Source organism: Gymnoscopelus microlampas (genome assembly GCF_963454915.1).
Source record: "Gymnoscopelus microlampas genome assembly, chromosome: 5".
NCBI lineage: Eukaryota > Metazoa > Chordata > Actinopteri > Myctophiformes > Myctophidae > Gymnoscopelus > Gymnoscopelus microlampas.
This window is the reverse complement of record NC_139942.1, coordinates 27793295-27820576: the sequence shown is the minus strand read 5'-3', so window position 1 is coordinate 27820576 and position 27282 is coordinate 27793295. Positions and strand designations below refer to the sequence as shown.

The 27282-nt window shown below is 42.3% G+C and overlaps 2 protein-coding genes across 3 annotated transcripts; one reads left to right on the top strand and one right to left on the bottom strand.

Annotated features, from left to right (window-relative positions):
- Positions 1–1267: 1267 nt before the first annotated feature.
- LOC311045014 (occludin-like) lies at positions 1268–15435 on the top strand. Its single transcript, XM_084056825.1, has 9 exons — positions 1268–1390; positions 3951–4537; positions 5528–5731; positions 6660–6821; positions 11481–11629; positions 12534–12788; positions 13521–13692; positions 14802–14843; positions 15323–15435. Exons 2-9 carry the CDS (start codon positions 3989–3991, stop codon positions 15422–15424), a joined length of 1635 nt encoding a protein of 544 aa, XP_083912951.1. The 5' UTR covers positions 1268–1390; positions 3951–3988; the 3' UTR covers positions 15425–15435.
- A 717-nt stretch (positions 15436–16152) lies between these two features.
- Positions 16153–26924, bottom strand: nr2f6a (nuclear receptor subfamily 2, group F, member 6a). 2 transcript variants are annotated; one of them, XM_084058241.1, is made up of 6 exons: positions 26071–26924; positions 24881–25682; positions 23227–23321; positions 21343–21674; positions 20658–20904; positions 16153–18860 (listed from the first exon to the last, which is right to left on the bottom strand). In XM_084058241.1, exons 2-6 carry the CDS (start codon positions 25147–25149, stop codon positions 18586–18588), a joined length of 1218 nt encoding a protein of 405 aa, XP_083914367.1. In that variant the 5' UTR covers positions 25150–25682; positions 26071–26924; the 3' UTR covers positions 16153–18585. The 2 variants fall into 2 exon arrangements, with proteins under 2 accessions (XP_083914367.1, XP_083914368.1); XM_084058242.1 differs by having other exon boundaries at positions 21343–21671.
- Between the last annotated feature and the right edge of the window lie 358 nt (positions 26925–27282).

Below are 27282 nucleotides of genomic sequence, written 5' to 3'. Positions count from 1 at the left end.
AGGATAGGTGGTGGGCACCAAGGAAGTGTGGGCACCTCAGTGTTAAATTGGCTATTGTTTCCAAAATGTAAAAAGAAAACAGAAGTAAAGTTAATGATTAGAACATGCTTAAACATTTAAAAAAATAAGGTCAAATATTTCTACAATTGCTACAATTGCTACAATTGCTACAAATTGCTACAAAAGGGTAACCCTACAAAAGGTTGTCGTCATTTTGGGGCTGCATCAACAAGAAGTTGAAGGATAACATTAAGTCTGATAATGATGTACTGTGCATGTTCACATCATGTACAGCCTACTTTACATTACTTAGGACCATTTTTCAAATATTGTATTTGTTAACATTTTGTTTTGTTTTGGACAAAATAGCCAATTTTACATCGAGGTGCCCAGATGTCCCAAGGGCCCACCTATGTGTCCTGTATAATATATAGCCTTATGGTGTTGCAAACATTTCAAACTGATTAAAAGTTGACATATAGCCTAGTATTTGTAGCTAGCCTAAGTACTATGTATGTAGGCTAGACGCTAGACTGTAGGCTATGGCTAGACCTTCCCTATGGAATAAGGTACAGGCATAACTCCATGGGTACAGGTCAGGCAGGCTAGTTTGTAACTCCCTCCAAAATACAGACAGTACAAACAAACAAACAAATACCTCGTTGGCTGCATGCTACACATAAAGGGAGTACTCTTCAGTCTTCAGGTCCTTACTTATAACCCTTTCTTATGACCTTAGACAGTCTCTTGTGACCAACACAAACGGAGCCTCTGCACCTAGCTGCTTCTTGCTTGCTGCTTCTTAATTGCTTAATGCAAGTCCTGTGTGAACATAGCTATGTGTGTGAACCCCATTCACATGAGAGCAGACCAAACGAGACACAGAATTGGACTTTGACACTTCAAAATAAAAGCTTTACTGCAACTTGACTCAAAAGACATGAAATAATGTATACATACATACACATTAACTTAAATACAGCCTTATCATGAACTTCGACTTAGTGTTAGAGAAATAAAACAAATTATATTAACTTATAGTAGCAACAGTTACATAGTTAGTTAGAGAAGTTCATTAATCATTACGTAGTCTTATGTCTTGCGCGGCATCGCAGACAACAGTGAGGTGCAGGACAGACAGACAGACTGACTGACAGACAGACAGGTCCCCAAGTCAGGTCTGCTATAGAGTCGGTAACACCAACACGTTATTCAATCTCCATCGAGAGGAAGAGTTTTACAATTAACTATGGAAAACGTAGAATTGTGCGAGTTGAGAGAAAATAAAATGCGGGAACAAAACGCTGCAGACGGGAACAGAATTATTCAACGATGGCAGCAGCACAGCAGGTAGAAAGTTGAAAACTTGGACTCTTCCACAGACACAGAGGTAAGATATCTATCTCCATATTATAGCCAGGCTAGTAGCTGAGGGTACTACAGGTAAACCTCATAACTTATTGACCTGTTTTTAATTAAATAATGGATATATAGGCCTATATTTAAATATATTTAGAAAATTCCTTTAATATAAATTATCTGACTGAAAAGGCCATTTTTGAATGCTAATTAACACAGCCAGACTGTGACTTTTATGCAGTGGTGGCAGAAGTAGCCTATTCAATTTGTTTTACTTAAGTAAAAGTATCAATATTACAATGCAGAAATACTCTGTTACAAGTCTGATATTCAGAATTCACTTAAGTAAAGGTTCAAAAGTATTGGCATCAAAATGTACTTAAAGTACTCATTATGCAGAAATCTTCCATTTTCATGTTCAAAATGTATAAAATCATTTGAAAATAGCCGCCTATATAGGGCTGAAGAAGTGGTTAATGTATGTTTTGTAATAATATTTATATACTTATATAATAAGTAATAAGTAACTAAAGTTTTCACATAATTGTAGTGGAGTAAAAGAACAATATTTGCCTCTGAGATATAGTGGAGTAGAAGTAAAAGTATTGACAATTGGAAATACCTAAGGAAAGTAAAAGCACCTTACATTCTTTTACTTAAATACAGTACTTGAGTAAATGTAATGAGTTACTTTCCACCACTGGCTTCTAATGTTCATCACAGTTTCAGATTAATTGTACATAATTCAGCACACAGTATGGACAGAGCCATAAGAGAAGAGCAGGCTGTATAAAGGATGAATAACTGGAATTTCCAATTCGGCTATAGCTTTGATGTGTGGTAGCCTTTCATGAATGTGTCTAGTTCAGCTTCTGAATTATTCACTGTACCCTGGCTGTACGGGTGAGAAGAAAACCCTGCGTGCGTGTCTGTGCGTTTTCATATGCACGTTTGTGTGCCACGTGTAGGAGAGAGTTGAGAAATAGAGCAGAAAAGAGTGTGTGTTTCATCATTTTGCTTATTTCCAGTGGTGGAAGATTTCAAATATTTTACTTAAGTAAAAGTATCAATACTGAAATGTAGAAGTGGAACTCCAATCTCCCCCGCCAAATCAAACTCAGCTTCTTCTACGCGACAGTAGAGTCCGTTCTTCTCTATGGCAGTGAATGCTGGACCCTGAAACCAGCCCTTGAGAAGTCCCTGGACGGGTGCTACACCAGGATGCTGCGTGCAGTGCTTAACATCAGCAAGAGTGTGCATGTTACCAACAGAATCCTGTATGAGGGAATACCAAGAGTGAGCGAGAAGATTGCTGTAAGGAGAATGAGACTAGCAGGACACTGCCAAAGGCACCGAGAGCTGCCAGCCAGCAAACTGGTGCTGTGGGAACCAACACATGGGCACCGGTCAAGAGGACGCCCCACACTAACATACGTGGACACGCTCAAGAAGGATGCAGGAGCCCATAGCACCAATGAGCTGGCCAGATGTATGGAGAATCGGGATGACTGGAAGCAACGATGGAGGGCTCGTCTGAGGACGACCTAGAGAGAGAGTACTCTGTTACAAGTAAAAGTCCGGAATAAAACATTTACTTGAGTAAAAGCACAAAAGTATTGGTATCAAAATGTACTTAAAGTACCAAAAGTAGAAAGTACTCATTACGCAGAATGTCCCATTTCTCAAGTTTTCAAATGTACAAAAATCTAGTAGATCTACAAGCTCACAAGGTTGTAGATCTGCGATTTTCAAATGGCCGAAATGTATGTAGGGCTGAAGTGGGTAATGTATGTTTTGTAATAGTAATCAAAATCTACAAAGTTTAACTAAAGTTTTTAAATAATTGTAGTGGAGTAAAAGTACAATATTTGCCTCTGTAGATGTAGGCTAGCAGAGTAGAAGTAAAAGTACTGAACATTGGAAATACTTCAGTAAAGTAAAAACCTAAATACTCAAGTACAGTACTGTACTTGAGTAAATGTACTTAGTTACTTTACACCACTGCTGAATGCAAATGTGCCTCTCAGCTGTGAGATATCTCTGAAGAGACCAGAGACAGAATGCCTGACTAGGGCTTCCACCCCCTCACAAATATCTCATCATATAGGCCAGGGGAGGGATACACAAGTAGCTTATGTGACGGTGCATGGGGTTCACCTTGCAGCAAACACCATGCATAGCTGCCTCAGGTGGCCTCTGGTCTGCTGTCTGTCTGAATTATTGAAGCCTCTTGGGTTTAGTTCCACTGCAACTGATGAAGCATGGGTCACCGATATGTATGTGTGTGTGTGTGTGTGTGTGTGTGTGTGTGTGTGTGTGTGTGTGTGTGTGTGTGTGTGTGTGTGTGTGTGTGTGTGTGTGTGTGTGTGTGTGTGTGTGTGTGTGTGTGTGTGTCTGTGTGTGAGCGAGAGAGAGAGAGCGAGGGAGCGAGGGAGCGAGAGAGGTGAGAACGGTGTGTTGGGGTGCGAATTGTTTAATTGGAAGAATTGCTCAAGAGACTTAAGAATTAGACTGCTAGGTTTGCCATTATTTAAAATCGTCTGTGTTATTGTTGCAAAGCTAACATAAAATAACATGCAATTTATTTCCAGGGCTCCCATCCTCTGGCTGCCATCCTCACAACTCCATCATGTTTGAGACTCGGCAGTACGACAGACCCCCGGCGTACAACCCCGGCAACTCCCGCTTCAGCGTCGCCCCAAGGAGCGTCCATTCGTTCAGGAGCCAGTATGCCCCCAACACCTACAACAACCGCCCACCAGACTCCCACTACACGGAGGAGAGGCCACAATACTTCTTCCGGTGGTTCTCTCCTCCCGGCTTCGTCAAGACCTTCCAGGCCGCCACAGTGCTCATGTGCTTCCTCATCTTCGCCTGCGTCGCCTCCACCCTGGTGTGGGAGATGCACGGAGTCGGCTACGGGGCAGGGGCAGGGGGCGGGCCCACGGGGGCCGGTTCAGGGGGGACGGGCTCGGGGTACTACGGGGGCAGCTACGGCTACTCCAGCGGGTACATGACGCCGTACTCGGCCAAGTCGGCCATGATCTCGGTGGCAGCCATCAACTTCCTGGTTGCGCTGGGGTTTCTGGTGGGGAGTTTCTCTCGGTCACCTAGCATGCGGAGCCGCTGTTTCTACCTGACGGTTTTCGTCTGTGACATCATCCTAGCCGTCCTCCAGGTGAGTCAGGCTGGCCAGGACACTATGGACCTCTGTAAAGGTCCCTGTCATAACACGACACCTTGAAGTCCTTCTGCGCCCTCTTCTTGGCTCTATTTCCTCTCTTGGGAATAGTGGAATACACTGGAATGCTGTCACTGGCTATACATGCTTGTGCTGCACACTATTGATTGCTTACAATGTTGATGATCTAGGAGGTTGTTTGTCCACAATGTCAATATACTGTAGGTGGAAAATGATGCATTTTACAATGTGCATTACATTCACCCATTCACACACACATTCACACACCAACGGCGGAGGAAACCAAAAAATAGCATATATACAAGCTCATAGCGCGCCGAGTGCCACGCTATGTTGCTTGTAAATCTGCAATTTTTTTTTTAAATCGTGGAAAGTTTTTCCACACTTTGAATATATATATATGTTTTAAAGCGAACATTTTCTGCTTCTGGGGTCCCTGGAACAACATATTTTGAGATGGGGGTCCGCGGCACCAATACATATAATTTTGGGGGTCCTTGACAATGAAATGTTGGAGCACCACTGATATAGCAACATACTGGTAGGATTTAGAAAACATTTTTAGATATGTATTTGTCCGCGGACCACCATCTCAAAATGTTTTGTTCTAGGGACCCCCCAGAAGCTTTACAAATATATATATATTCAAAGATTTGCAGAAATTTTCACGATTTTTCAAAAATAGCAGATCTACGAGTGCCGCGCTATGAGCTTGTAGATCTGCTATTTTTGAATAGCCAAGGAAATCTAAAATGACACAAATGCTTTCCCGGTTTGAATGGGTATAGAAGGGGGCATTGGGTTAGGGTAAAAAAACAGCTGGCGGCATATACTGTACCTCAACGCAGTAGATTGCTTTGACAATGTATTGTAGATGGATAATATAATGGATATTAGACCTTTGTTTAAAACATGGCAGAACAAGTATCAAGTGCAGTATGTGTGTATGTGTTTGACGTTTTCCAGGGTATTATTGACATCGTGTTTGTGATCGGGGTGAACCCCATGTCCCAGAGCTCCCAGAGCATGCTGTACAACCCCATGCTGATGATGTGTCAGAACATACCAGGCAAACCCAGCCTGAGTGGCAGCGTCGGGGCCGGCTACCCAGGAGGCTTCCCTATGTACACGCAGTACCTCCAGCACTACTGCTACATGGACCCAGAGGAGGTCAGTTCACATGTCCTGACAATACAATGGCCATGTTTTACACTCTCACGGCCTTTGCAGACAGGGTGCGATTTTTCGCACGGAAAAAACGGACAATATCATTTTTTAAATGAACACATGGTTCTCAATGACCTCATGCACACCGGCTCCGAATTTACCGTGCGGCGATGCGATGCGTTTTTTTCCAATCGAACCCAGTTCGATTCGTGCGTCTTTTCGCAAGCGGTAAAAACTGATTGACTAATCGCACCCTGTCTGCAAAGGCCTTCAGTGTGGACAGAATAACCCATTAAGAACACATCTGTGTCATTCTCTGCTCATATAGTGCGGCACTGAGAGCTATGAGCTTGTAGATCTGCTATTTTAGAAAAGTTGTGAAAATTCACGCAGATCTTTGAATATATATATTCATAGCAAAGACGCAAAGATTTGAGTTAAAAATGTATATATATTCAAAGATTTGCACACATTTTCACGATCTTTGAAAAAAAATAGCATATCTAGGAGCTTGTAGATCTGCTATTTTTGAATAGCCCAAAGAAATCTTAAAATGACACAGATGCGTTCCCGGTCTTAATGGGATAATAGACATACCGGTACTATTATATTCTCTGTTTAATTTATTTTTTATAATCCTATCTATAATTTGTTTATCGTCTCTACGGGGTGGAAACCTCATATGTCCAAAACTGTTACTTTTCAGGATTCAAATTCCAAAACAGCAAATCTACAAAGCAGATCTTCAAGCAGATCTAGCTCAAAACGCGTCGCTTCACGCCACTTTTTCGAGCTTGTGGATCTGCTACTTTTGATGCTTTTGTGTGACGCTGTAGCTGTAGCATGATCAAGTAGGGCCTTAATTTACGAGAAAAAAAACTAAAAAGTTGTAATAATGTAACAGCGTTATAATAATGGTGATCTGTTCCAGGCTGTAGCTCTGGTACTGGGACTGATGGTGGTGATAGCCTTGTCCCTGGCTGCTTACTTTGCCTACAAGACCCGCAGTAAGATCTGGCGCCATGGCAAGCCCAACATCTACTGGGACCGACCCCATGCCGGGCAATCAGAGGGACACCATGTACTGGACTGGGTCAGTCAAACCTTTTGGTGTTTTACTCACTTATTGAGGGATTTGTTTTAAAAAGGTGGAATGAATTTGAATGAAGGCATATGACAGGGTGAGTGCAGAAGTGTGTGTCTGGATGGATGAGTCAGCGTGGGTTACAGGCAAAAGTGAAGGATTGGTGTGGAAACCGACTCTGGACTTGAGCCATTAATTACACTACGAAACTGGATAATGGACCTTTGTGTGAACACGAACCTCAACAATACAATGAATGGCTACGCCAACTGCAGCCACTCCACAGAAGTGAGACAAATGAGGTCACAAAGACAAAACCCTCAGTGCCACAGTGATTCTAGTGTTTGATTTCTCAGTCTTGGGCTGATACCGACAAACACATGGCTAGGAATCATTGATCACATTGTCCTTTCACCTGCTGCTATTGGCCCACATGTTTGTCTTCAGCACGTCTGGTTTCACTGTGGCTGATCATTAACTAGTGGGGGAAAAAACAGATACGAGATAATAAAAACTCTTCATACCAAAACTATGACAGACAACCGATCATCGCTACATGTCACGTCCTCGTTAAAAGTGATCCAAAGGTTATGTTTAGTCACACAATTCATTTCTTTCTTTCTTTTTAGGAAGTTTTGCCTTATTTGTATAGGAGAGTTGAGAGCAGGAAGCTGAGGGTAGTGTGAGTTGAAATCATTTGGTTGGTGCACTAACCATTCCCCCAATGTGCTTCGATCTATACCTAAAACCTGGACATGCGGGTAGCATAGAGGTAATAAAACACTGAGGCCTGGGTTCAATTCCCATCACTTTGTGGGTTGAGGCCCAAGGAATCGGCGCTGGAATTGAAGCTCTCTTCCGGGTTCTCTTACAACCTGCTGTTCCTGTTAATGGCCCAGCAGATGCCACTATGTCACCCTCTACCGGTCGCAATATAATATAATCTCAATACAAGTGAATGAAGGTTTGGGCAGACTTTAGACTTGATTGTATTACCTTAGTAAACCTTTTCATAAACACTTGTGTTTTCAATCGCTAGTTTAAAGTCTTTTTTAAATCATTTGCGTATGATATGTGTTTAGTAAATTATGGTCCCATTCATTTTAAAATTCATGATAAAGCAGGGAAGGTTTCTAGGGTTTCTACTGGTTCGACCCAGTGAAGACCGGCCCTCGCTGCGGTTGCAGCCAATAGCAGTCGTTTCCGGTAGCATTTCGGGACCGGAAGTTCAAAGATGGCGGATTTCAATTTGTCGAAAAAGTGGTTCAAAGCGGCCTGTAGATACCAATGGCTTCGCTTTGTCCATTCTTTTTACAGTCTAGGGTTGAAAGCCAGCGAGGAATTAGAAAAAAGGGGAAAACATTCAACAGAGAAGTCTGCCCTTGCATCACCTTTCTTGGAGATTGAAGTCGTTATGTCGTTGCAAAGTCTGGTTTTCATTTATCTAAACACTGACATCACAAGAGTGAGATTAGAAGACAGTGTTTCTGTCATGTCATTAACGGTTTTATCATCTCCCCATAGTTTCAAATTAAAACCACTTAAGTGCATGAAGATGGTCAAATATCATACTAACATTATTTGGTTAACTTAAATCAACAGTAGCTAGCAACTGATGCAGGTGACGTGTTGCTCTGTCAGATTATAGCCAGATGTTAGCACCTTATTTGGCTCAGACCAGAAACAGGTATTTATGTGGAGGTATTGAATGAAAACATAGGCCAGTGTATAGGAACATCTTCCTATTGGAGAATACTGAACAAAGGCTCATAGTCACACTTATTTAGCTTCTTTTTTTATGTGAAATTATGACAAATTGTTATACGGGCCGAATCTGGCCCCTGAGCTGCAAGTTGAATAGGCCTGCTGTACAGTGTCAGTAATAGACAAGTAATGTTGTAATAACATTGTCTATGAGAAGGTGTAGGCTGTATAAGTGACCTGTCTATTCCCCAGGAGACTCCATTATGTTGAATTATCACCGTATTATAATTGGAGGGAAATTTATTCCACACTGTGTTTGCCAGCCCACTGAGTTGCACGTGCCTGACTCAGGTCCTCTCATGCCGTGATTGCTCTACTTTACAGTGCAGCAGTCTACACAGCCTGATTTATACTTAGTTGTATGACGGTGTCTTTCGCAGATTTCGGCGTGCATCAATGTCATACAGTGGAGTATACATTGGAGTATAAATTAATCATACTGCTTCCTTTTTCTCCTCTGGTACAACTATTAGATCACTTTGGCTCTCAAATTGTTTGAATGAGTTGATGTGCCTTTCGAGTGACGCCAGCCCTATTCTTGGGAACACTTGTATGTTTGCCTCACAGGCAGTCATTTATAATGTATGTGACATGTATAATGTATAAAAAGGGTTGCGTTGCCTCAGTTGTTACTGTGTGAATCCCCATAGAACATAGTGTCGGCGTGTCGCTAAATGATTCAGTCTGTCACCAGGGCTGCTTCGCACACCTGCAGCTATCAGAATACAAAATATTTAAAAAGAATCATAGTAAACTATGCAACATTTTCTTTTATACAATGGTAATCGTGTGTGGCAATCAACAGAAGAACCATTAAAATGAACATGCATTGGCATCATTAGTGGCATGATACAGACATGATGCTGACCATGATACTGACAAGATACTGAGATGATACTGACATGATACTGACATGATGCTGACCATGATACTAACATGATACTGACATGATGCTGACCATGATATTGACATGATGCTGACCATGATACTGACATGATACTGAGATGATACTGACATGATACTGACATGATACTGACATGATGCTGACATGATACTGACATGATGCTGACCATGATGCTGACCATGATGCTGACCATGATACTGACAAGATACTGACCATGATACTGACATGATACTGGCCATGATACTGAGATGATACTGACATGATACAGACATGATACTGACCATGATTCTGACAAGATACTGACCATGATACTGACCATGATTCTGACCATGATTCTGACAAGATACTGACCATGATACTGACATGATACTGACATGATACAGGACATGATACTAACATGATACCCTTTTACAATCCTAGAGATAACAGAAGTATAAGACTTGTAATTGTGACAAGAGCTAGGTCTGAAGGCTGGAGATGCTTTATAGAATCAATGGGGGCACTTTTAAAGATGGTGATGAGAAGAGTACCACCATAGTAGGGATTTTTTTGGAACAAAACAGAAAACAAAAGGAAGCTAATTAGATATAAAATTAAATGTTTTATGGGCCCACAGAATCACCCTCCAGGTCATGTAACTCCTACTTTGTATCTGATGACATCATGAGTTCAAGTCAGTACAGTACTCAGAATCAGATTCATGCCTTATAGACCTGCATCAACTATTGTACATCCTCTCCCTAAGGGACGAGGTTCCAGTTCAGAAACAACCCACTGCTGCAAGAAAATATACAATTGTTAAAAATCATGATTTCGGGAGTTGTCGGCTTGCAATAAAAGCCTTATTTGTAAATCATCCCTTTGTTGAAATGAAAAATACAATGTGACAACAGTGTAGGTCAGCATGCTAGTGGAGAACAGATAATGGCACATATGTTTAGCACAGCAGCTTTGAATGGTTTAACCTTGAACACAGGACTTGTTAAGACTTGTGGATAGGATTACGCTTGTAGCATAAAATCGATGCATTTCCAAGAACTCCAAAATGATCATCAGAGTAATATTCAATGCAAAATTGGACCCCTATATATAAAGTATAAATATAAACACGTGCACTTGGACCCATGCACCTCGTCCTCCATTACTCACATTGGCCCTCCACTCACGCAGGAAGCAGCTGAGGGAATTTCTCATGTGTGGCCCTCTCTCGCTGAGTGGCTCTGACAGTGCTTTTACTGCTAAGAATAGGAGAGGAGAGAGAGGTTGGCAGGCAAGACACTGATCATCCTGGACACCTGGAGTAGAAGGACTCCTGCCCTCTGAGGATGATGGATGTTGGAGTTCCATCTTGTTTTACCTCAGTGTGTCTCACAGTGACTCAGGCTACTGTCACGGTGTCTGTTTCAGTGCATGCATGTGCAAGTGCGTCTGTGTGTGTCAGCATGCACACTTGTATGTACCTGTGGCTGCCCATGACGTATTTCCTTTTCACTCAAGGACGCTTGTCAGAGCAATATTCTCCTACCAGGAGCAGAGAACACTCTGACAAATTGAATACAGACCAAGTCACATAGCAACAAGACATTTCTTTGTTTCCTGCATACAAAATGCATTTCACCCTCCTCCTGAAACTTAATTTCGTCTCCACTGCACAGACCAGCTGTAGTGATTGCGGGCATATCCATTTGATTTTAGCCACCCGGTTCTCAAAGTGAACTTTCTGAATAGTATTTTTATATATATATTTTGAACAATAATAATTTTCTTAGCGTTGTCTGGAAAAACAGCATTTCACCTCTTGCACTGTTTCGTGACCCATTTTGGGTCACAAACCATTTTTTATGCGTCGCTCCCCAATTCATCACTATAGGACTACTATTTGTGAGTAGTCCGACAAAGTAGGACTGACACAGCCCTGGGTAGGCAACCCATGCCTGGCGGAGATCTGTTAATTAATGAATTTTTCATGAACCAATGCAAATGTCATGGTGTTGTTCCAGGTGAACAGTGTTGGGCAGGCACGGAGCATCCCACAGGCGCCGACCGTGGTCCTGTCAGAGAGGGCTGTGCCCGTCCCTGACCTCAGAGCAGTGGACAGTGTGCTGTCCTATGGCAACAGAACAGTGAGCATCTACAGCGGGGGCAACACGTGAGTAGTGGTGAGACCTGGTCACTGCAATCTCCTCACCACCTGTGCTTTAGAACAGTGGTTCTCAACCTGTGGGTCGGGACACCCAGGGGGGTCCCCACATGATCGTGGGGGGTCCCCAGATGACAGTGAAGTGACAATGTAAGGACTTTTAAGACCTTTTTAAGACCTCAAAAAGAAAGAATAGAAAAAAGACCAAAGTAATCAACAAACTATACTATAAACACTGGTCAAACATTGGCCAAATTGTCAAATAATATATATATATATATATTTTGAAAATAGCAGATCTAAAAGATTGTAGATCTGCTATTTTCCCAATATGTATCTGTGGAACCGAAAATGTAATGCCTTGACTCCTACATTCCAAGTGCTTATCAGGGTGGGGGGTCCCCAGTTCAAATAACGGTTATTTTGGGGGGTCACGGCCTAAAAAGGTTGAGAACCACTGCTCTAGAACAGACTGTAAGCATACAGATGAACAAGCACACACACATATAGTACACCAAGGTTTTAAAACCACAGCATCTAATCTGACTCTTCTGCTTCTGGCTTTACATTAGGGCTGCAACTATCAATTATTTTCTATGCAATTATTCTATTGATTACTTTTTTGATTAATTGAATAATTCGAGAAGCGCATTTTTGGGATAATAAAAAAATATACAAACAAATCAACACTCCAAAATGATAATAGATTTTTTCATAATCAACTAAATCCATTAGTCTGATTAACATTTTATACTTTGTCGCACAATGGTGTTGCGCAAAAATACCGAAAATAGCCGATCTACAAGCTCACAACACGTTGTGCTATTTTTTGTATTCCAACTATCGATTATCTTTTATAATCGATTAAACCGATTAATTTGATGAACTGTTGCACCCCTACTTTACTTTACAGTTATCCCGGTAACAACACTAACGCCCGTGGTGCTGAGCCTGTGCATGGAAACCCCAGGGCGCCTGTTAGGCCCAACAGCTCCTCAGATGAGGCTGACAGCATCAAAAAACATCTTCAACCTGTAGCGAAGGCATGGCAGCCGGACCATCAGCCCAGCTCCCCTGCTCAGGAGGTGGTTGAATATGAGACGGGTTACACCACTGGGGGAGAGAGTGGGAATGAACTGGCTCAGGACCAGAGGGATTATCTCTTCAGGTGGGCCATTATAATTTGCTTCCAAGCACACACACACACCTACACACATTTGCTCCCGATGTATCTCTTTAATCATTCAATTTTTTACATCCCTCTGGCCATTTTTGTGAAGTGGTTTAAAAAAAGAACATCAACCAGAATAACTAATGGTTGTTTTTAGAAAGGCCACATATTAAATGAAACTGTTAATGCTTTCATGTACACGCAGCTATTATCTTGAAGGCAAATAGGGCTGTTGTTTGTTTTAAAATGACAAAATGCTACACAATCCCTACTCCTTATTATCTATAATTAGCAAAGAAAAGGAGAATTCCCTCTCATGTTGCTATTTACAAACAAAAAAAAAACATTTTAGATTGATATTGTATCTTCTAAATCCTAACAGTTTTCTGAAAAACGTATGTTGCTATATCAGTGGTACTCAAACTTTTTCATGTCCAAAGACCCCCAAAATTATGTATGTATTTGGCCACGGACCCTCATCTAAACATATTTAGTTCCAACCCCCCCTCCCCCAGAAGCAAAGATTTGAGTTAAAAATGTTCACTTTAAACTAATATATATCAAAGATTTGCACACATTTACACGATTTTTCAAAAATAGCAGATCTACAAGCTCGTAGTGCGGCACTCGGTGCGACGATATGAGCTTGTATATCTGCAATTTTTAATAGCCAAAGAAATCATTAACATTTCCCGGTCTTAATGGGTTAACATTACTATTGGGCCCCAGGCTTTACCCAGAGATAACGTCGGACGAGCAGCGGCGTGAGTACAAGAGGGAGTTCGACGCTGACCGGGTCCACTATAAGAGGCTGTGTGCCGAGATGGACAACATCAGCGATCAGATTCACAGGCTGAGCCGAGAAATGGACACCCTGGGACACTCCTCCCTCGCATACCAGGTAGAGGAGAGCAAGACCCAGGACATGTTCTGTAACCTGAGCACTGGTGGAAGAAGTGCTCAAGCGTTTTTACTTTGGTGAACGTATCAATAGAGAAATGTCCTGTTATAAGTAAAAGGCCTGTATTTTACTTGAGCAAAGGTACAAAAGTATTGGCATTAAAATATACTTTGGTATCAAAGTAATGGTACTCAAATTTGTCAAAATGTGTAAAATAACTGAAAATATCTGATCTACAGGTTCACAACGTGTCACATCGCAACGTGTTGTGAGCTTGTAGATCGGCCATTTTCGAGTAGCTGAAGTATAAAATAGGGCTTAATTGTAGCAATAATAATAATAATAATCAAAATTACAAAGTAACTTTCAAATACTTGTAGTGGAGTAAAAAGTTACATTTTCGAGTCAAGATGTAGTGGAGTATTAGTATAATATTGAAAAAACTTATTAAGTAAAAGTACCTCTCATTTGTAATTAAATACAGTACTTAAAGTGTAGTTACTTTACACCTCTGAACCTGAGAGCTGTCCCTTCTGTGTGTGTGTGTGTATGCTGTTCTGAAGCCAAAACCGCAAAACCCATGTGTCCGTTACTGTGACTGACGCAGAGGAAGCACTCGTTTTTGGTTCATGTGATAACCTATTCCAGCCACCGCAGCTTGCCAACTCAGACACAGGGGTGTTTGCAATTCTTTAACCAGAGGATAGGGTGTAAAGATGTTTATACATTAAAATCGGCAGCTATTCTTAGCACACCATATCTCAAGATTATACACTATCATACAATAGGCTATTATGTGATTTCTCAGTCATTTCTCAGTCAGTAAAGCTGCAATATTCTCATATTCTTAACTGCACAATTCAATTGTTGACTTTTTTGCACTTTTAATTTAAGTGACATTTCCCCTGAAGACGGCTGTCTGTGACTTTAACCGTCTTGCATTTGCACTGTGGTTTCAAGCATGTCTTAGGGGCATGTGCCATCAAAAAAACTCAATAATATATCTAAGAGGACCCAAATCAGTTTCAACATGCTGACTAACGTTCTTGAACAAGGCTGTTAGGCTGTTTTTTTTTTTGTCTGACTTGTTAACATTTTGTCTTCCTCAGGGAGTGGCAGATGAGTATAACAGACTGAGGGAGCTAAAGAGGGTGAGTACAAATGAATGACTAATCTGCTCATGAATTAATTTTGAATCAATCTGTTCCTACAAAAAAATCACCAACTTTGAGCAGGAAAGATGTTTTAGAATTCACTCACTCACAATGGTCATTTCTGTGAAAATAAACCCTTTAATGGTTGGCAGCAGCTGTTTGGTTGAATCATCTGTTATATAGTGCAGTGGTTCATAACATGGGGTCCAGGGACCCCAGGGGTCCTTCAGGGAGTTCCCAGCTAGAGTGTACAAATGGAACTAAATGGACCGGTTTCTATTTGGTTCCATCTGTACACAGAGTAATAACACTGAGGATTGTAGTGTAGAATGGGGTCCCAGAGATAAAAATGGTATCAAATGGGGGTCCTTAGCCTAATACATATCAAACTGGGGGTCCTTGAAATGAAAAGGCTTTAGAATCACTGATATAGTGATTATAAAGCAGATGGTGACGGCAGAGTGTTTCTCTCCTAGACAACAGACTATCAAGCCAAGAAGAAACAAAGCAAGGAACTGAGGCAGAAACTGTTCCACCTCAAGCGCCTGGTGAAGAACTATGACCATGGCCTTTGTTAAACTACAGTCTCCCACCGTTGCTTCCCCTCATCATGTCAGACAAGACACTGGCGGAGCCCGACCCAGGTGGTCCTGGCTCTGTGATAAATTGGGACATGCATAAGACAACGCAGCTTTTTGTGGCCACCTCCAGGTAAGGGCCACTTAAATCATCACCACTTTACCCCCACTTTTCATGGAGGATCCAATGTAATCTGAGAAAAATAAAACGGTGTGCAAAATGGGATTTTGTCTTTCCATTAACTTTTGCGTTTCATGCCATTTTGATGCTCTTCAAAGACATTTAAGATGTAATGTTTCTTACTTATTACAATGCCCATAGTACTCATGCTATCCCTTCAACAAGGTGTCAGTGTCCAAATACACTGTTGTTCACAATTTGTTTAGCTTTTTGGAATAATGTTCCTTTTCCAACACTCCTTAAGAGATTTAAGTGGATAAAGTTAACAGATTTGATGATACACTGTATTCTAGTTTTGGTGAAGAAATAACCAAAGCGAAATTTTGTATAGAAATGTATAAAATATGTAATAAATTGACATTGTAACCACTGAGAATTTAACGTCATCAATAAATTGCTTTTCAGTATAGTAAAGTCTCAAGGATTTTCTTTCAGAATAGTTAAGTCTCAAGCGTTTTCTTATAGTAGTAGCATACACCTGTATGAAATGTTTAAGTGTGTAATCCTTTTTCTTTTACAAAAAAATAAAAGTAATAAGCTCACAATTAGATTCTGGCCTTTTAATAATGCTTCCATACACATGAAAATAAAAAACTAGAGAACTCAGCAACACAAACATAGGAAAACAGTAATAGTACATTTATCTTTTTTTCTGTTCTTTATAGGACCTCGTTGAGTGAGATTAAAGGAGTTGAGTGAGTAAAGGAAGAATATCTCAGTTACTGTCAAAAGGCCAGGGGATATTTCAAGAAGCTGAACCGTCTCCTTCTCCAGAGAGAACATTGTGAATGCAACTCATGGTTTTGTGGATTAACGTCAAATTCAACATCGAGAGACGGTTCAGAGGTTGTGCCGTGATGAGCTTGAAAGTTACCTTTGCAAAACATGCTTCTTGAAATACCCTCGTGAGGTAAATCCTGGTGGAGCAGAACATTGGACCCTGTCCTCCTTCAGCTCCTCACAGGTAGTGTGACATTTTGGCATTGTATATACTCCCAAGTGCAGTCCATCTGTCAGATTCATGTCCAGTACGATAGTTTCTCACATCGCTTCAGCAGAGGGGAGAGCCATTTGGTTGCTTTAAGCCTGATTTATGCTGCGGCGACAAAAAATGTCAACAGGCTTTAGTGATGGGAGGCAGAAGCAGCCTATTGATGGCAATGTGATTTCACCCATATTGGCATGTAGTTCTTTCTTTTTTTCCTTCTTCTTTTATTTTTTACATCTTGACAGATGGAAGAGGTATTTTATGTAAATATTAACTTTAAGAAAAACAAAAAACAGGAGCAAACAATTAACCAAATGTTTAAACACTCAAAAGAACACTTTTTTCAGAATTTCACTGTGTAAAGAATTAAACAATTTGAACTGAACAGAGATCCAAAACAAAAATTTAACATGCAGAAGAAAGACTTGGCCTCAATATACTGTATATATATATATACACACACACACATTTCAATAAAGTTTTGAGTTCTTTTCTTGCACAAACATCGTAGACTTGAGTAAACCTCTGATAGCTTTCCAATGGTAAAGTTGATTATGGCAATTTTGAAGCACCACCTACATTTGTTTGGCTCCTTGTTTTTAGCATGTAAGTATAATTTACATGTGACATGTCTGTTCCATCATCCATTAAAAAACAAAACAAAAAAAACAACTTATAACAAACCTTAGTACCAAACAATCAGGCAGTCAGACACAGTTTTAGTTGTATACAACATCTGGCTTCAGACATGAAATGAAAACGACCGTTTCGGGCTCTTTCAACAACAAACAAAGATGCACATTTTTGAAGCTTGGGGCTGTTTAAGACTTGTTTCATATTTCACAAGTGTTCCAAATTTTCATCAAAAAAGAAGGCGGCTTGTGGTGAAGGACAATTTCAGAGGCTTGCTGTAAGGAAATATCAGACTAAAGCATTCTGATGTCTTGTGAGGTATTAGTCTGTTGCCATTCATCTGTGGCCATTTTCTCTTCAACTACAGTGAAAATCAAACAGATTATTTTCGTCAGCTGATAACTGGGAGGTCAGAGGCCATCCACCAGCTTTTAACTGGTTTGTTTTGCTGGATCCACAATTTAATGTGTATTTATATTTGATTAATTAAAAAGTGATAATGTGATAGACTTTGGTGGTTTCTCCTTGGTCCAGTTTCATTCCGGTTCCCCTAGTGCCATGTACCATAGTCACATTGTGTCCATTTTGCTCTTACTTTATACTCTGGGGGTGGGAAGACCCCCCTGCTCCCCAGTAAGATGTAGTGTGAATATGGTCAATACCCTTATCGGGCTGAACTTTGACACAGATGTGCACAGATGAGTCTCTCAGGACAAAGATCTTGAGGCAAAATGGTCCCAATTCTTACTGGGCCCACAGTTTATACAGCCAACTGCAGTTTATCACACAACTACGGTTTCCTGCACTTTCCAACCTTTTTCATCAGTGATTGAATGTGCCAATTTTAATCAAAGTCACCATACCACAAATGATGAGCAATGGAAAAGGAGTCCAGGTTGGAGCACATTGTTTTGGTGAGCTTCCATGGCAGGGCATTACTGGCCATAATACAGTATGTATTTGTAGCGAGGCAGTGCTGCCCTCTGCATGTGATTGTGGGATCCTTTGTCCCTGTGGCATGTGGGTGATGGCATGGCTGGCTCTGATGGCCATATCGGAGCCCAGCAGGACAGAGCTGGCCTTTGGCCTGAGACCTGGCACCAGAACTACTGGGCTGGCACCAGGACAGGCCCAGTCTGGCACAGGCCCCACTCTCCTCTGTGGGCCTGTATAGAAACAGAGGGCTCAATTCATGAGGGGGAATAGAGCGGTTAATGTACAGTACATATGATGGCCAGCTGGCACTGGGTCTGCAGAACCACACAGATGGATAGTGATGACTCAAGAGGGTTCCTGTGGGTCCGTGTCGTCACCAGGCCAAGGCGGAGACCTGTCTCATCAGGGGTGAGGGGGGGGGGGCTACTGTCCCGGGACATAGGGCCAGCTGATGGAGCTTCCGGAAAGCTGCATGTCACGGATGAGAGTCTCGATGGGCGTCTTGCCTACCAGTCGCATAAAGAAGAGTTGCGAGATGAGGGCGGCAGGAACGGCACGCAGGGCGGGGAGGCGAAGGAGCAGGCGGCCGAAGCGCTGAGGCTGATTGGGATACTGCATCCTCTCGTACTCCGTCAGGGCCACCTGGGCCTTCTCCTGCAGAGACTCCACGTGGACCGGGTCTGTCAGTCCACATGCATCTTTCAGGGTAGAGGGGGGAGGGGAGATGGAATGTTACTTAATTGTGTGGGCAGGTTACATAAAGAGTCGTGATCAGCATGGAAGTTTGAGATGCCAGCCGATAATGCAATTCAGTGACCCTGAAGGCCAAGTATACAAATGCAATTCCTTGGCATCTCTGAATTACAAACGTATAACCCAGACTTATTTTCATACAGTCTCTTAAACGGACACTTTAAAAAGAACATACCAGTGCTCTGGCATGTTAAGCTATTAACTATGATGACTCACATTATAGTCAACATTTTCCAAAGCATACAGTATTTTTATTTATTTATTCCCAAGGATACCATTGGATTTTATTCATTTCAGTATGGTATGAAAAACTAATTACAAAGACTTGAAACACAAAACAACACAGTAAACTTTCTGTTACTTTTTTGTCAAAGTTAAGTTATCATTGAGTTTTAAGGTAAACGCAGACTGATCTGAAGTTAAGCTAAATTGTATTCCTGTTTAAGAAACTAAATTCAAACATCTATGATGACAAAGATACATCAGCTTGAGAATCACAGCATTGGATTTTATCACCTCAAAGTTTATGACCTGAATGTTTGAATTATGAGAATATATTTATAGGAATATTTTATAGAATTATAAAACTAGTCCAAAATCAATCAAAAGGCAGGATGTGTTCGAAAATGGTTGGCAGTAATGTCATGTACAGTTGAGTTGTAATCAATGGGCTGAACATGCCAGACCACCTGTATGGTCCTTAAGCCATTTTCAACCGTATCTTCATTTACTGTATGTGTCATGGGGGGTAGTCGCCAGTAATACCTACTATATAATTATCTTTTCTTGTATTGCAGTAAATAAACACATTTATATATTTTTCCTTCCTTCCTCCAGTGATGTACAGCAGTGGTTCGCAAACATTTTCATGTCAAGGATGCCCAAATTGACATGTATTTGGCCACGGACCCCCATCTTAACCCATTCAATCTGGGTACGCATATATGTGTGATTTTAGATTTTTAGCTATAACCATTATTTTATACTTTGGGCTATTCAAAAAGGCTTTGAATACATATGTTTTTTGAAAAACATTTTTTAACTCAAATCTTTACCTCTGGGAGGTCCCTGGAACAACATATTTTGATGGGGGTTGGCGGCCAAAAACATAATTCTTTCAACTTTTTCATGTCAAGGACCACCCAAAATGATATGCATTTGGCCGCGGACGATTTTGCCTCATGTGGGGACATAAAAGTTTCAAGTTGACTATGTGGTTGTAACATATTGTTGGGATATTTTTGTTCACTCATGCTGGTTGTGCACATCCTCTGAAAACAGTCTCTGTAAAACAGTCTCTGCAAGCACGAGAGCCCTGAATTCTCTCAATTTGATTCAATGGATTGCATATTACCAGTTACCACCAGCAGTAACTGGGCACCCACTTTACAAGTGCTGGACTCTCCATTGATTTACTATTTGTTTAAAATAGATCATCTATAATGTATTTCACACTGTGCTGCAGTTTTAAATTACAGCATCAGTTACTGTATAGATAATGCTGAATGTTGTTTCCTGAATATGCCACAAGATGGTGCTATAGCACAGGATGCACTTACATCTAACTCTTCAGGTCTTCAGTTATCTTAACTGAATAGATTCTTCAAGGCTCTCTTTTTTTCGTCCCTCCGAGAGTACAAATGTCCAATACGGGTCCATTTGGTTGCATTTGTACACTGTCCGAGTTCAGTTAACATTCAGGACTTTACACTGTTACAATCAAATGGACAGAAAGACAGTACCTGGTGAGAAAAGCGCGATGGCTTTGAGGCAGCTGTACTCGGCCGAGTCCACCTGCAGCCGGCTCAGTTTGTCCACCTGGTCTTGGAACACCCGGACCTGGTCCATGAAGGACACCACGCGCTCAGCCGACATGGGCGAGGAGTGGAATCCGGCGGCGGCCAGCAGGGGAGCCATGTGGAGGGGCAGGGCTGACTGGGCTGCATTCAGGATGAACAGTTCACTCCAGCTCAGCCGCAACAATGCCACCTGTGGATGTGTTGATGTACAAAATCCATTCAAAGGGAATCTCGTTACACAAACAGCAATGTGGCGCTAACAAATATAGACACTAATAATATATATATATATATTCTATTGCTCTGGATTCAATGTTGTGAATATTCTCTGAAGCAGAAATTAAAAAGGGCAAATGTATCTGATTTGTTTAAATCAGAATTGTTCTATTGTGAAGACGTGAAAATCTCAAGGAAACCGCAGTTGTGTGATAAACTGCAGTTGTCTGTATAAACGGTGGGCCCAACACACAGACTGCATTGGGAAGTATTACTATCAGACTTTTACATGTCCTCTTCACAACAGAATGTGTTTTATGCATATTTGTTGTGTGTGAAGCACATTGCACTGTGAATTGATTCAACGCCGTATTAGAGGTTTGCAGTTTATTATAAAGTATGGTCAACTGACCTGGTCTGATACGGGCAGCTCAGGGAAGTAAGGGATGTTCCTCGCCCATTCGATGGTGCTGAAGAGCAGCCGGGCCGCCAGCTCGCAGATGTTATCGATGCCCATGGCGTTGTCTGGGCCAGCCTGCTGGTTGTACTGGTGACCGTAGCGGCTGCTGGGGTAGGGCTCGGCGCGGAGCAGCTGGGAGATGAGCTCCGATACAGGCTGGCCTCCGCCACTCCCCCCGTTGTTGTTGTTATTGTAGAACTCCCCTCCAAGGCCACTGGCGCCCCCTAAGGGGGTGATGGACGGGCTGAGGCTGGGCTGAGGTGGGATGCGCCCACGTTGGACTGCTGGAGTAAGGGGTGGTGGGGGCAAAGAGGAAAAGGGAAGGAGGGGAGAAAGGCAGCAAACAGGCAAACAGGGACAAAAGACAAAAGCGGGGGGGTTTGGGGGGGCGGGGGAGGATAAAAGAAATGAGGAGAACAGGTTATTGGGGCGAAGCCAGCGAGGAGGCCAACTTGAAAACATGTGTGCTCAGTGGAGGGGGGTTTGACAGATTATCAACAGACGGCCTTGACCAGATTAGGATGCTCTAATTCCAGATTAAAAGGGGGCACAGCTGAGCACAGAATTGATTCCCAGACAATAACAGTGGAGTTGCGGAGACATTACTAGACTGCAGCCACATGCTACTTGAAGGTTATCTCCAGAAATAAAACATATACCACAGGCGAGGATTTCTTCTTTTCTTTTTTTGGGGGGTATTTCAATTTCTAGAAGATTAATTCTCCACTGGAGGGGAAATGTCAGGGTGGTTATTAAGAGTACGAGCTTCTCTTGCGATTAAGTAGAGGACAGCTTCTATATCCCTAACTGTTATTTTAAGATGTGAGAACAGAATTTTGGCCTTGAGAGTAGAGGATGATGTTGTAGCTATGACATACAGTATTACTGCTTGCAAAACTATTAGAGAATCTCAGAGATAATTCTTGTTTTTCATCCCACACCTAACTCTGCATAGTAATCCATATCAACAACACAGCAGGCCATGCTATAGACATCTGTGGGCATGTTATACTCCATTACTTTTTTCCAATTTCAATACTATTATTATAATACAAATCAACATAAATCAATTAAAACAGTGTGATTGTAAAATTTCTGAGAGATAACTGCTAAAACACAGCGGAAACAGGGGAGGCTTGTCGGAAAGGAACAGCTTCTGCCAGTTGAAATGATCACTACACTTGCGATTCCACCTGATTACTTAGTTTAAACACAGCGCACCTCAAGAGAAACATGCCACTTTTCAATAAATGTACCTGCAGCATTACTAGTCTGTGTACATAGCCGGTATCTATTCATTTAATTCCGTTAAATTTAAATCACACAGAAGAACAATCACGTTTTGACTTCATTTCCACTTAGGATGAAATCCTTGCTGGATTGCAGCTCATCTAGCCAACAAGGCACAGGGATTCTGTATACAAGCGGAGGCTTAGGCCTGATAGAGAGGTCTGCCTGAATGACTGATACTCTGGGACACAGGTGTCTTAGCACTATATTAAGCCACTAAGTACATTGCATTGAACCGATATGCGCAGCTGGCTTAGTCGTGATAGGCCACACAGCCATGTTTGCTATTGACTCTAGTCTATGTATCAGGCTCACGCAACATTATAGACAAGGTAGTTAATAAACCAAACGCATTAATATTCATTTCTTCACAAAGACAGGAGTAAGTACTTGAGAAACTCTTCAGGGTTCTTAAATAATTACCTATAAATGTAAATCTTAAAGAAAACACTATTACCCCCCAAAAAAACTGTTGCTTATCCAATAAGCTGTGTTCCAGAGGCATTAAGACGGATAATAGACTTATGGGTCAGGATGGGAAGATACCTTCTTTGCGCATGCCGACACGGAAACACTTCTTCAGGCGGCAGTACTGGCACTGGTTCCTGTGGTGCTGGTCTATCTGGCACTCTCTGTTGGACCTGATAACACAGATATAGATGTTATGGGATTACTGTGATTGATCTATGCACAAGACAATCACTGTGGTTCTAGCCTTCACTTGTATCAGTGTTAAGCAAGGCTCATGTTTTCACCGTAGCAGCTACAGCAGCAATCACATTTTGGTTGACCTCCACTGTCAGGCTGTATTATATGCCTTCACCTCAGCAAGCAGCTCGTCTGCTTTGAAGCATCCAGACAATGCTGGTAAATAATTGCATAACCAGTGCTACTTCAGGCCAAATGCAAATGGAGAAAAGCGTTGTTGCAGCAGCAGTAAACATGATTTGAAACAAAGCAAGCTCCTTCCATTCAAATAGACTTTAATATATGTAAAGCTGATTTCACAGATTATATAAGTGTCTAGCAGCCGACGGGTGCCTTCCTTACATGAACGACTGCAACATTAATATTGCATCATGATCATGGATTTTTCATGTGGCTAGAGGCAACTGTAAGGAGGAGTAGATGAGAAATGGCCAGCCGCTTGACTCACTAAGAATGACTTCAATCACATTTGTAATTTCAGTTGCATTTGGAAGTACAGTTATGTTTGTCCTGACTCCAGACCATAATCACTGTAGTGCCATTTTCAGATATAGGTCATGCATACAAATGTATGAACCTATATGTCAATGGAGGTAGCCTATACTTCCACCATGAAAGACAACAGAAGGTTTGTTTTTTTGTATGCGAAGGACAGTAGTGTATTATTAGATATTCCTATGCTTTCAGAACTGTAATATGAGGAATATTATGTTTGTGGATCTATGTGAGATGAGTCACCCACAGACACGCACACACAGACACACGATCTGCTGTAGGCAATTTTAACTGCTTGGCAGAGTCAGGTTGTCTTAATGCATGACTCATTATAGCAATTTGTATCCATTTCCTTTGTAGACCCGGAGTATCCATTATACATTATAACGGAACTGAGAACTGAGATTAAATATTTAATTAAAATACACACCTCTTCATGAAACATATACATAAATGTGTCACTTTGTGTGTACGCAATGTACTATGTATAGAATTCACACAAACCAGACACGTGAAGAATCATACTTGTACAGTGCTGGTACATTTCCCATAAATATACTGTACCATTATAACCATAATTCCACTGACCTTTATCAGTGGTTCTCAAACATTTTCATATCAAGGACCGCCAAATGTATGGCTACCCATCTGAAAAGATTTTGTGTCACGGACCCCCATAAGAGACATGTGTACATTTATTCAAAATTTCCCCCCAAAATAGCTGATCTACAAGCTCACAACGCATTGCGATGCGACGTGTTGTGAGCTTGTAGACAGGCTATTGTTGAATTGCTGAAGTACAAAATAGGGTTAACATGATTTTGATTCTAAATTATATTAACTAATTTAGCTGGGGACCCCCTGAAACCCTCTCAAGGGCCCCTGGGGATCCCCGGACCCCAATTAGAGAACCACTGACCTATACTGATATGATCATTAACATATGTGTATTACTTATTGTCCAAACACAACCAACTACCCACAGTGCCCCTCTCACCTGCAGGTGTAGTTGAGGTTGCGTCTGATGCTTCTCTTAAAGAAGCTTTTGCAGCCCTCACAGGTGAAGACTCCATAATGTTTCCCACTGGACTTGTCGCCACAGACCACACAGTCCACCACGCAGGCCTTGTCGTCATCCCCGGCCTCCATGTCGCTGCCCCCGGCCTGGGGAGAGCCGTCGTCCTCTTCTGCCTTCAGATAGCCCTTGTCCCCGAACCCGTTAGTGCCCCCGTTGGGATCTCCCCAGCCCCCACTGACCATGGCCATCGCTTGGTTACCAAACCAGTGCTGAGGAAAATGGACAGGCAGCCAAGACTCTTGGTTGCTGTCAAGCTGACAAAAATGGTCAAAAAAGAAAATGAAAAGAAAAGTCTTGTCTGTTTGCTTCCTCTCAACCTGAAGAGTGTCAAGATTTCCTTGTTTGTTGTTATTTTATGTTTGTTTTCCAGGTTGGCCTTAAAAAACAGCAGTGGACTTAATTGGAAAGTATCCTCAGTTCAAAGAGCAGACATCAAAAGGAGTAAGCACGGTTCAAAGAAGTGTGGAGAATGTTTGGCAGAAAAAAAGAAAACACCAGAGAGTCTAGTCTCCTCCCACTCCACTATGACCTGGAAACAGTCTCAGCTTGATAACTTTTTTTTGTTTTGCATGCCTGTGGATCACAATGCCTTTTTCTTCTTTCTTTACCGCACTGTTAGTCACTCTTTGTGCAATTTCTTCTTCTTCTTTGGCCCAATTCCTGAGATGTCGCGTCTTTACAGACTGTCCAGTTGCACAGTTTCACGCCTCAGCCAATGAACCTTTCACAGGAAACAATGAGTCAAAAACACAATATCCAAAAAGAGAGCAAAGGCAGCCTTTTTGCCAAACAGCTTTCACATGACACAATGTGAAATTTCTCTGCTCTACACACACACATGCCCTCCTTTCTCTCTAGCATATCACACACTCCACTCCCAGCTCTGTCTGTAGCCACAGTAATGGCTGAAAAAGGACCTCAGTACAGCTCGCCCTTAGCAGCACATGCCTAGAGAGACCATGACCACCCCTCTTAAAGTACCCCTCACACAAGAATTGGTGGCTAGCTCATAGCAACCACTGTCCATATAAGAGTTGTCTGTTATTTTTTGGCTATACTGTAACATTGGATCGAAGTCCGCGTACAAATTATGTCATGCTTATGCTTACCTCGGAAGGAAATGTTCACGCACCGTCTATGGCTTCCCTCATTCAGAAGGCGTGTTGGCTAAAGACAAATAGCCTCTCTCTTCTAGTTCTTCCCTCCATCCAGCGAGACCGGGAGCAAAAACAGGGCACACAGAGCTCTATGTGAGCTTCTGAGCAGCAGCCTCATCCTGAGCCACAGAAAAAGCCCTCCAGATCACCACAAGCAAAACAACTTGATGGCCACACGGTTCACTTTCTTGTGGCCGAGGGTTTCATCGAGGCACATCCAGCTGCAGCTGTTAACAGGCTACGTGGAGCGCCTGAGCCTCTGACACCCTCCCCTTCTCCTCCAAGGATAGATCCGAAGGAAGTGCTCTCTCTTTCTCTCTCGTTTGTTGTTGTGAGAGGGTCTAGGTTGTAGCAATTGTGCTCTCTTTGGTGCCGGATTGCTGCCTTCCCTCCAAAAAAAAACAGGAGAGGGCAGGGGACCGGAGTGAGGCGTCGGTCCGTTTAGCTCTCCATAGCTCCCCGAGCGCTAACACAGGCTTCTCCGTCCAGCCTTTTGTCAGTGTTTGCCCACCGAGAACTAATGACTTGCGGCCTAGCCCTATGTGCTCCTTTCCGTCTGTGCGTGTGAGTGTGAGCACTCAGCACTGAGCAGCCTATCCCTGTAGCTCAACCTCAGACAAATGGGGGGAAGGGACTTCTCTCTTCTTCCCCTCTCTCTCTCTCTCTCTCCCTCTCTCTCTCTCTTTGGCTCCACAGTCCACAAATTGAATTAAGATTTTTTTTTAAAGGGCAGGGCTGTAGACAGACTGGTCTCTCTGAAGCTACCATACAACACTTTGCTCTCTTTCTCTCTGTCTCTTCCTCTCCCCTCTTCTGTCTGTTTTTCTCGACCTATGTGTGTATGAGGGAGAGAGAGAGAGCAAGACAGAGGGAGGGAGGGACAGGGAGTGTGTGCTGAGGGGGAGGGGGCAGTCCTGTGTGTGTGTGTGTGTGTGTGTGTGTGTGTGTGCGAGAGTGCGCGCGCGCGTGTGTGTGTGTGTGTGTGTTCACTCAGGGATTTGACACTGCTATTCAAGCCCTGCGGTTACCATGGTGCCGGCTGCCTTATATGGCTATTGGAGTCAAAGAGCAGAGAGTGGGTTGTGTGGGGCAGCGCGCACACACACACACACACACACACACACACACACACACACACACACACACACACACACACACACACAC